Below are 11,291 nucleotides of genomic sequence, written 5' to 3'. Positions count from 1 at the left end.
GCTTGCTGGGCAGCGCAGCCTGTATGAATACAGAATAATAATGTAGGGAAGGGGTGTAAACACACACATGCACATCACTTTCTGAGGTCATTATGGAAGTCTTGACGGTCACTTTTCTGTCTGAAATCCGGTGACTCAACTCAAAAAGATGACAAATGTTTTTTGTTTCATTCCCTTCCTTCATGATGAATCTTTATCCTATAGCTCTTCCACTAAATGTCTAATAATTCTAAAGGAAAAACAACCTCAAATATATGTATGCATGGTTTCTGCACGTTTACAAACAAATAACATTGTCACTAATTCTTCAATACGTTACAGAAACACAAATTCAGTCCATATAAAAAAAACAAACAGCAGTGTAAAACATTGCACCATCACTCATGTTCCCAGGCCTACAATATGTCACTGCATGCACTGACACACAGTTAATAACTACATCCAAACACGGTACGTCGTTATTCCCAAATCTGCGGGTCAAGCATCTTCAGCTTGTAAAACATGCAAAACATGTTAAAGCAAAAGAAAGCTTAGCTTTTTTTTTCTCTGTGAAATGTTGGTTCAGCTCAACTTTGATTGTATTTCATGATGTTTTTTTCCCCAAAGTTATGAATTTAATTCTCCTCCCTGCTGCAGGGAATATTTGCCTTTTCAACCTTCCATAGATCACCTCCTCGGTGAGTGGTGTGGGTCAGCCTAAAGTGCATCTACACTGATGTACAAGTCATTTAATCCAGTGTTGGGTGTTAGTTTTGTTTTTTTCATAGAGGAATTTATATAAGTTTTAAGGATATTTTTTGATATTTTGAATTTGCTTCTACTTTTCTCAGTGTAGTTAGTTAGCATGTATAATATATTACCTTAAAGCTGCATTAATCAATATATTTATATAAACAATCAATCAAATGGCAATGTATAATGTGATAGGGTTCACTCATCGTGACAAATGCACAGAGAAGCTAGCCCACCATTTTAGCGCCTTTTAGCTCTTTGTTTTGGTTTTATGTCCCCACAATGTTATTGTTTCAGTTCACTCTCACCGCTCTCATCCCCATTTTCAGCAAAGTAGTTCTGACACCTCCAGAAAATGATCGGACTTTGCACTTTCCCTCAGCTGCATGGAGCTTTTTGGCTCATTGTTTTGGTTTTTACGACCTGCCACTTTAATGATTTGGTTCACTAACTGCAAACAACCAAATCCGCTGAAGTCCAACAGCTACTGGAACCATGTACTTAAATTAAAGACTAATTTCCAATGTTTACATCTTAAAACTAAACATCAGATTAAATGACTTGACACAGTGAACGTTTTTCTTGCTTGTACAGGTGTTGAATGATGGAGCAAGTTTGGATTAACCACATCAAAATTTGTTCAGAAACCTTTTTGTCAAACTACATCCCTGCAATTGATGCAGAGAGGCTCAGATTTCCCACTTGACAGTAAGAACTGATTCATGAAACATGTAAATTATACCCCTCAATGTTTCATGTGACATAAGATTTCAGCCACTCTGGGCTCTTACTGACCAAAAGCCTCCCGAAATGATGAACAGCAATGCAGGTTCCAGCCAAAATCTCAGCGCTACAATCAGTCTGTAATCTGTAAGCAGTTCTTCAACGAGTGAATCCTTCAAAGCCACACTGTGGCGAAACAGAAAACGCAGCTGACCTGTCAGCTTGGTCCACGGTCATGAGATGAAGGAGGTATTTTTTTTTTTTATAAACAAGTTGACTGTACAGTATAAGGGAAGCAAAGGGAAATAAAACAGAGGGGAGCCAAGTTTACAGCACTGCAAGAGAGGGAAGGAGAAGAAATAAAGAGGTCTTTTCTTCACTTTGGAAGAGCATTCAACCATTTCAGCTTTCACATGTCTGCAGAAGTTCAGGACCAGTCAACCTCCATCATCCTGTTGAACATTAAAGATTGTTCATCATTGACTGCAGTTCCCCCGAGCAACCACATTTGGTGGCAGACCGATCCTGAACATCCACAGAGACATGAAATACCATCTAAATGTTCTACTTGACCTTCGTCCAAGTAAGAAAACAATTGTGCAAACGGCACCGGGGGAACTGAAAGGGGGATTCTGAGTTCAGGATTAATCCTGTTGGTTTATGAGCTGAACAGGGCCTTCTGGTCCTCCTGGGCTCATCCTCAGGGCTGACGGTTGCCGTACATAAGCGGTATGATGAAGACTGAGATGTCATCTCCAGAGCCCAGGCGCTCGTTGGTGATCCTCCAGCCTCTGTCCCTTAGCACGCCGCGCGCTCGCATCACCAGGTCCTGTGCTGCCATCGTATACCTGGCCAACAGAGGGAACAGAGATGAAGCATTCAGTTCATACAGAGAGAAAGAAAGAAAGAAAGAAAGAAAGAAAGAAAGAAAGAAAGAAAGAAAGAAAGAAAGCATCGCACCTGTGGAGGTCATCAGGGTCACAGTTGGCTAGGAAGGTGGTGACGGCTTCAGCTACTTCCTGGTTGGAGAGGACGTCCCACAGGCCGTCGGTTCCCATCACCAGAACATCATCAGCCCCGTGCTCATACTGCGTCAGGTTATACACCTTCACCTGCAGGCCAAAACACAAAGGGTTTAAATCTAAAACACACTGATGGCTCAGATTTACACATTTCTCTTTCCACCACTGACATTCAGAAGTGCCCCCCCCCTTTTATCTTTAATAACCCATAAAAAATAATAATTTAATAATTTCATGTAAACATGAAAAATGTATAAAAAGAAGGGAAGAAAATAAAATGAGACTATTATTTGCATCGTAAATATATACTGTATGTACTTCTGTTAATGCTCTACCATTGTCTACTGTCATTTAAAGTCTGTTATTAAATTCACACATTTATTTAACTATTGTTTTGTTCTCTGACATGTTTGATTTTACACCTTTTTATCTCGCTTGAAATGTGCGTTTTTGGAATTCTTGTATTTTTAACAGTGTATGTTTCTTTTTGGGGTGTGTATATAGTTTACAAGTGGTTTTTATTCAAGCATATCAAGGGTATTTTGTTACATGTCTGCTTTTCTGAGCAGTAAATCCTTCAATCAAAGGCAATTTTCCATTTCAGAAGACAATAAAAACAAGCTTCGCCTTGACCTACTTTGCAATAAATAAGTACATAAAAATTGTTTAAAAAAGTGCAAGTAAACTAAACCAGTTTCATTTGATCAAAAAAAGCCAACATGTCAACAACAACCAATCAGAACTTCAAATTGTAACTTTACAAGTCAAAGATTTCTTTGAGCAGCTGGAAAGATCAAGTACATTCAGCTAAAGTGGCTCAAGTTTCACAGCCATAGTGAAATCTACACTGACCCAGCCCTCACATGTAACAATGCGTGGCATTCCCGCAACTCGATGAATTAAATGCAGCTTTCAGTCACTGAGAGCATCTCGAGAAACCAATCGACAGTCTTCAGCAAGAGGTGAGAGTAGTGTTTGTGAGAAAAAGACAGACACAGACGGAGACGCAAAGTGCTGAGAGGAGTTAAGTCTTTGGCGTGAACCTGCTATGAACCCGGGTATTAATGAATAAAAGATCAAGCAGAGAACTCTGGGAGGAAAAAAAATGCAAAACTTTATAAGACAAACTACATCAGGAGATGAAAGTGCTTTGAAACCAGTACCAGACAAACAGACAGGTGAGCTCAAGTTCCTCTGCTGCTGAGGACCTTTTTCAGACAAAGAGGCAGCAAAATGCTACTTCCACAGAGGGTTTGCAGATATGACAGCAGGAGAACTAGGGTAGGTCATGTGACGGGGCATTTTTCTTCTCATATAGGACAGAAATAACGAGAAAACGAGATGAAATAATGAATGGACGAAAGACAGAAGAAGGAAAGATTGATTGAACATCTGATTTGAATCATTAAGCAATCAATATGTTGAGATTGTAATTGTACCAGCTACAGGAAACAACCCCAGTCCAGGAGTTAATGGGTTTAAGGAGATAGATGCCACGTTAGTCCAGAATCCCTCATGCATGGAAATCCTAGCATGACAAAATGAAGCACAGTCCAACCGCAGACGAAATTAATACCTACTGTATTTCTCCATGTGTTCTTAAATGGTGTGAGCACCAGAGAAGGGACAGCAAGTTTGTGATGTTCAGCTGAAACTACAGAGAGTGGAATCAAACCATTGCTGCCAAAATCTAACTGAACTGGTAAGGTAACTGAGCATTAAAAGTATGTCTAATAAAACAAGATGCTCATGAGTGCATGTCAGTTTCCTTTCAAAGGCATGATTCATTTGTAGTTAGGTGAACCTGAAATGACCCGCATACAAAAAAAAAAGAAGTTACATTTCAAAGTGTATGCAGCCTTTTAAAGTAAAGTCAACTTAAGCTTAGTTTTCAAGTCTTCAGTTACTGGATGTGTCAGAAGGTTATATGCAGTGCTAGCTCTTACCTCGGGGCAACAGGAAAGGAACGGCTTGATGTAGATGTTGGAGTCGTGAACTTTGAGGTCGTGGTCACCGAGCCCGCGGGTCACACCAATGGTTGCCAACACCCGCGCCTGGAAAACATACAGTTAGATTTCCTACATGTCTTTATTTTTTAAATAATTTTTACCCAAGCTTAAAGGGGACATATGATGCTTTTTGTGATTTTCTGTCATTTATATGCTGTTATACTGTCAGATGTCTATGTTAAACATGGTCAAAAGTCCAATACTTGAGGTGAACACATGTTAAATGCTCCCTGAAAGTCAAAAGCCCGGGCTCCATTTGCAGAGTTACCTCTACTTCACCGTCAAACTGACAAGCGTCCATCTGTTCCGTAGCCTTTGTTGCTAAGGTTTTTCCACAGGTTGTTTGGGTCGTCCACTCGCGTATTTCTGCTTGATTTTGGATTTGAACATGTACGGATGTATATGAGAAGTTTCCATTTTGTGTAAAGAACAAGGAAAAGAAGAAAAATCTGATTACTATTGTTTGTTTATGTAGCCTCTGAGAGCTAACCAATCAGAGTAAAGTGGGGAGGGACCTTAAAGAGACAGGAGCTAAAATGGCCTGTTTCAGAAATAGGCTGAACTGAGCGGTTGCATAAAGGGCCACTAAAACATAAATAAGGAGTTTTTCGAAATGTAAATCATGAGAAGATATTCCAGTAGTCCCCCAGAATAAAAATAAAGACCTGGAGATGTGCATGATATGTCCTCTTTAAAGAGAAACTTTTGGTATTTGGGACTGCTATGTAACTGAAAATGCGTTCAAATAGTAAATACTTACTACAGCCACCTTCACAGTCAGTTAGCTATCAATGAACATATGGATGTAAACATGGTGTCTGACAGTCTGACAGTAGCCATGATGGTGGTGTTTCAGCCTGTCACAATGTACGACATTGTGTGGGTGGTGGAGCTGGTGCTAATTGCTCACAGTACAGCGTGTTGCCATATAGCTACAGAATGCACTATGGGGGGGAATTGTACTTGGTGGTATATTAGTCTTATTCCAGTGGATACACTGAAAATTATAGTTGTCTCAATATCAAGTTGAGATATTGTCAGTGCAGTTTGATAGAAAGAAAATCTATGAAAACATAAGCAGTAAATTAGGTTATATTTGCCATAAAACTAAATAGCTAAATGTCTTTAATTATCAAATTCTTTTTCAGTATTTTTCCACTTTTTCATGCCTGTGTGAAAACCCTTTGCTTTTTTTCCCCCTTTTGAATTCAACAGCTATTCATCAGACAACAATGGCGCTGTGTGGTTGACAGATGCTGTTTTCCTTTCTGATGGAGATTCTTGTTATGTCTCTCTTTGCATCAAACTGAATTGATTGAAAATATGAGACAAACTGACATGACTGAGAGTTTTGAAGCGTGTTGTGCAATTTATTTGGTGGAGTGTGTTTTCAGTTTCGGTCTCTTCTTCTCATCTCTTTCCTGCTGTCCCAGTGGGGATTAACTTCACTTCTCAGAGAGACGACTGTCATCTCCCGAATGGTGTGTGTCTGTCTGAATGTCTGTGTGTGTGTGTGTGTGTGTTGTGTTAGATGTAGCTACTGGAGTGAAACAGATGGACCGCCTCCTTTCTCTAGCGTGTGCGCACATTGACACACATGCACAATGTGTTATTTGCACATCAGAGACCGAGTGTTCACCCACTGTCTGGGTGGCTGGCAGGCATTGTAGCGTGCGTCTGTGTGTCAGACTGACAATGTTGGAACAAGTGCTTTACTGTTTCCTCTTCAGTCTTGAATTCCAGAGCAGATACACACACTTTCTCTCTTTCTCTTACATCCACACACACACACACACACACACACACACACACACACACACACACACACACACACACACACACACACACACACACTTGCCTTTTTCCCTTCACCATATATTAGTGGAAACTTGAGATCTTCATCCTCAATTGTCTTATAGGCCCTGTGTGAGAGAAAAGAAAAATAGACCAAAAAGCAGTGAATGTATCTTTTCTCTCTCTTCTTTCTTTCTGTCTGACACAAATATATACATTCTATGAAAGATAACTATGCAAGAGGAGTGAGATGAATATAATTAAAATAAATCAATCAAATTAAAGGACAAATCTGCCTGACCACATTTGGGCCCCTTTTGTCTGTACTGGTGGGGAAATTCAACTGCAAACTTAATTTTTAATCTCATTCTAGCTAATGATTATTCTCAGATTTATATTTTGATGAAAATATTCAATAAAGCTGCACTAATTGATATTTTTTTCAATTCAAATGATTATGTGTAATATGAGTCATTTGTAGTGACAAATACACAGAGAATTATCACACACAAAATGCAAGCGGAGCATTTTAGCGTCTTTTAGCTCTTTGCTTTGGTTTCACGGCCTGCAGCTTTAATGTTTTGTTTCCCACTCATTGCTCTTGTCTTCTTGGTTTCCCTTTTCTGCAAAATAGCTGTAATAAACCCACTGTACTCTACCTGTCCAGTGCTCAGTGCCACAAAGACAAAGTTAGCATCTAGCTGGTGAACACAGTGGATTATTTAACAGCTAAAGAGACTGATCTTTTTCTCTGGAGTTGGTGGAGACTAAAACAGAGTATAAGAGAGAGTGAATATTGGACTTACATTCTTGCATTGCTAACATATTAGCCATATTAACTTTAATATAATTGGTTTTACAGTTAATTGGTTTCAGAACATCTTGCTAAAGGACTGCAGTTGAAAATTAGCCAGCAAGATAACACATTTACAGAAATGTTCATTAAAAAAGGTGACAAAACTGTATGTCAGTCTGTGTTTACACTTGTTCTGCTGCCCACAAGTGGCCAAAAAAAAGAAAAAGAAACTTAAGGCTACTTTAAAGTTGCAATATACAACATTCAGCCACTAGATGTCACACTATAACACCAACATCTCAGACCAAATCAAAGGTGTTGGTTACTTAATAAAATTGGGGGTAAAAAAAAGCCAACAACTCATGAGACTCAGATCAAACTGTCAAAATAGGCAGTGCTGATCAAATATGGATCAAGATTCTGTTACTGCATTGCCTTTTTCTCGCCTCAGTGTACTGTTTAGCTGTAATCTGAGAAAGTTTTTGATCCAGGCACCATTTTGGAAATGGACATGGAGGACAAGGAGGACATACATGCACTAACATACATGCACAGTCAATGCGGTTACCAAAACACAGAACACAGGTCGCCATTACTCCACTATGTCTTTACATAGCAAATAGTTGTTTGCTGACATCCAGTGAGGCTCAAAGTCATTTATTGGACCTTTAAGTTCATGACCATATGTAAATGCATAGGCTAATTTTCCTTGTGCTGTCATCCATTGTTAAAAGGTTCTATCTATTGAAACTATTGTCTCACTTCCATAAAACTGGGGGACTTTCCAGAGAAAAATGAAAAGCACTGGCTGAAATATCCAGACTTTTAGCCTCAAGTATGGAGCAAGTTCCAAATATAATGGATCCCACAATTCCCATAATACAACTTGACATCTCTAAGGTTGTGTTATGTTTTGAGACTTTAGAAAGCTCCAGAGCCACAGAAGACATTACTCAACTGTTTTCTTTTCTTTAATTTTCCCACAGTTTTTGATTTCGCTTGCGTCTTGTTACAAGCGAATCCCTCCGGAGTGCACACTGAACACTGAATTGCTACTGAAAAATGTAGTAGAGAGAAAGCAAAGGGAGGGCGTAGATCTTAGAGTACACAAGCAACACCCGAACAACAAAAAAATGGGTTCAGAAGTGCACAAATAGAGGCAGAAGATCTGAAAATGCACTTAGAAATGGAGCTTTGATGTCAGACTGAAAGACACTGATTTACTTAAACTTGCTAGATTAGACTTGGCGTCACCAGCCAGCGGAGAATATCAACAACTTCAAAAGGCTTCAAATCTGACCAGGGTTTGCTCCATCTGTCAGGCCGTGTCTCTCTCTCTTGCCATTTGTCTGTCTCAAAACTGAGACGTGTACTTTTCCTGACCCTAACATATAAAACTCTGTCTGTCTGGCTTTTTGCCTTTCCGTTAGCGCAGGAGAGGTAGAGATACAACTTCTTTAACCCAGCAGGCACCCTGCAATCTTCCCATCAAACTTTACAGCTCACAGATAGACAACAGTGAGTCACACACTGCACTCTTTTATCATACCTCTATTTCATAGGAGGTGTTGAAGGGCTGCCAAATGAAAGTGCAGGCTCATTATCAATAATGTACTAGATTGTGTTTCAGAGTTTAAATGATTTGATTAGAGATGAAACCATTAGTCAATTAAACAATTAGTGGATTGATGGAAAATTAATTGGCAACTATTTTGATAATTGAATAATTGTTTTTCAATTCAGGATTTTAAGCTTTTTTGTGTCATACATGATAGTAAACTGAATATCTTTAGACTGTTGTTCAGACAAAACATGACATTTGAAATTGCATTTTTCACGATTTCTTGACATTTTACAGACTTAAGGATTAATCGAGAAAATGTTGTCGACATATTAATCAATAATGAAAATAAACCAAACCAACAATTTAAATAATTGTCACAATGCCACAAATTTGCTTGTTCACGTTTCTCAAATGTGAGGATTTGCTGCTTTTCTCTGTTTTATATTGTTGTAAACTGAACATCTTTTAGTTTTGGACTGCTGGGAGGATATAATAAGCTGTCTAAATATGTCACTTCAGACTCTTGGAACTTGTGATTGGCATATTTCCTATTTTAAAAACTAAACGATTAAAACCACAGCTTTTACTTTGGTCTTTGAGGAGCTACATTCAGTAGGTAGTTAAGTATTGTTGTGGTAGCAGTACCAATCTTTTAAATGATACCCAGTCCTGCTGAGATGTGGATTAAATGACTCCAAACTACTTCCTGAGAAATGTAGTCCATACTGTACAGTAACACATCTTGGCAGGCTCATATCTGCTCCTGAAGGGTGGTTTTATGGTTAAATTTACATCACACACCACAATACTCCCAAAGTATGCGTCTGTGTTTGTGTGTGTGTGTGTTTGTGTGTGTGTCAGTGAGAGTGAGTCAGAAAGTCAGTAAAAACACGTCTCATTACTGGCTTCAACTGCAGCCGCAGTAAAACAGCATGGTGTCTTGCTAACCCACATTGCACTGCACAAACTGTCCGGGACCATCTCTGCCGTATCATTATGTCATATCAGGTTAGGTTGCTCTCTCATTAGCTCTCTGCTGGTCTCTTCAGCTCTCACTGTGTAGAAGTGTGAGTGTAAGCAGCAGCAAAAGAGGGGAAATAAGACGGAGAAGCAGAGATACAAACCACAGTGTGATCAACAACTTCAAACTTTTTCAGATTTTGATTACTATTTCATTGGAGTTTTCATTTAAGGTCAAATTATAGCACGCATTTTGATGTTTGCTGGTGTGGAAAAGAAAGAAAATGAAAGAGACAGGGGGAGACTTACCACCCGTTCATGGTGAAGTCTCTGTAGAGCATCCTCTTGCCCACCTCCTTCCTCTGAACTCTCCTGGGAAATTCCAGGTGCGTGAACTCGTTTCCTAACAGGTGAGGCTGCATGAAACCCTGGAGGACAGACAAGGATGGTCATCATGTGGCTGACTTTCAGATTACATAAAACAGTCTTCACTCAATTTAATTATTTTTTTGCTCTGTTACTTCACTCTGAAGCCCCGTCTAATACTGGACATTTAAGGACAGTACAACTTGATATTTGAGACTTAAAAAAATCTGATAATATGTCTGCTGACTTTAGTTATTCAACAAAACACACAAGATAAACATGCATTTGAAAAGATTCCTTAAATTTGGTTATTGAAGAATTGTGACTAAACTGTGTAGTGAGTGGTTTATTTTACAGTTGTCAATGCTCTCTGATGGAAAAAACTATGTAATGAAAACACTAAATGAGCACAAACATATTTTTGGCATTTCTGTACTGCAATTTCTTGTTTTCTTGTTGTTTATTGGCTGAGATAAACACTGGTTTATAAGAGATAACATGAAATCATGGGGTAATAATGGCCATGCTAATATATGATACTGTACATATCTATATATATATCTATATATCTATATATATCTGTGCAGACATTATATGAACCACAAAACAGATTAAAATGCTAACACTCTTCAATGGCTACTGTTGAGAGCCAGCAGAAGAAGATTGAAATTCAGTACTGAACTTTCTGACCCGAAGAGGCAACATCTGAGACATTTATTCAAGAAATCAAAAGGAATTGCAGAAACCTGATTCACTGTTTACTGCCACCGACTATAAAAAGGTCAGTCACGGTCAACTATTCTTGGCTGACAAGCTCGGTGAGTGTCGGCTGATTTTGTGTCGTACAGCTCTAAAGGACATTGATGGACTTTCTGATTGTGTTGCTTGTAGTGAACACACAGCGAGTAACTGTGGCAGGAGATTAGGTAGGCTGGTATGGCTTCGTGTGACTAACCTTATCATAAATATTTGATAATATTAAGATTCAGATAACACTTGTTGCTGTTGTGCAACAAAACTACACTTTTGACTGAAGAGACATTTCTTGCATAGAAAATAGGATTTCTATATAAAAATCAATACAGAATTTTCTTACCAGGAACTGGAGTCGCTGCCGTTCTGACTCTGGTGTGAACTCTGTCGACATGGGAATGATCTCATTGTTTCTAATAATGATAGCCCTGCAGAGAGTAAGAAAAGGTAGAAATGTACAGTACACCCACCCTTACATTTAAGATAACGAGCAGCTCCAACTGTCTCTGCCCCGACATGTTGATGTACTGACATCATATGTCTTTGGGTCCCTCGGGGCCTTGCAGCTTAAT

General features: G+C 39.0%; 1 protein-coding gene across 1 annotated transcript in view; it reads right to left on the bottom strand.

Annotated features, from left to right (window-relative positions):
* Window positions 1–1,798: 1,798 nt before the first annotated feature.
* The window catches only part of LOC137175632 (protein phosphatase 1H-like), a 23,419-nt gene continuing 13,926 nt past the window's right edge, over window positions 1,799–11,291 (bottom strand). The window contains exons 5-10 of the mRNA XM_067581430.1: window positions 11,063–11,147; window positions 9,910–10,028; window positions 6,345–6,408; window positions 4,424–4,531; window positions 2,416–2,567; window positions 1,799–2,303 (exon numbers count right to left, since the gene is read on the bottom strand). Of these exons, the coding sequence (XP_067437531.1) occupies window positions 2,156–2,303; window positions 2,416–2,567; window positions 4,424–4,531; window positions 6,345–6,408; window positions 9,910–10,028; window positions 11,063–11,147 (676 nt within the window). The 3' untranslated portion in view covers window positions 1,799–2,155. The remainder of the gene's footprint in view (window positions 2,304–2,415; window positions 2,568–4,423; window positions 4,532–6,344; window positions 6,409–9,909; window positions 10,029–11,062; window positions 11,148–11,291) is intronic.

This window comes from Thunnus thynnus, chromosome 23, assembly GCF_963924715.1.
Source record: "Thunnus thynnus chromosome 23, fThuThy2.1, whole genome shotgun sequence".
Taxonomy (NCBI): Eukaryota; Metazoa; Chordata; class Actinopteri; order Scombriformes; family Scombridae; genus Thunnus; species Thunnus thynnus.
This window is presented reverse-complemented; position numbering and strand designations above follow the sequence as displayed.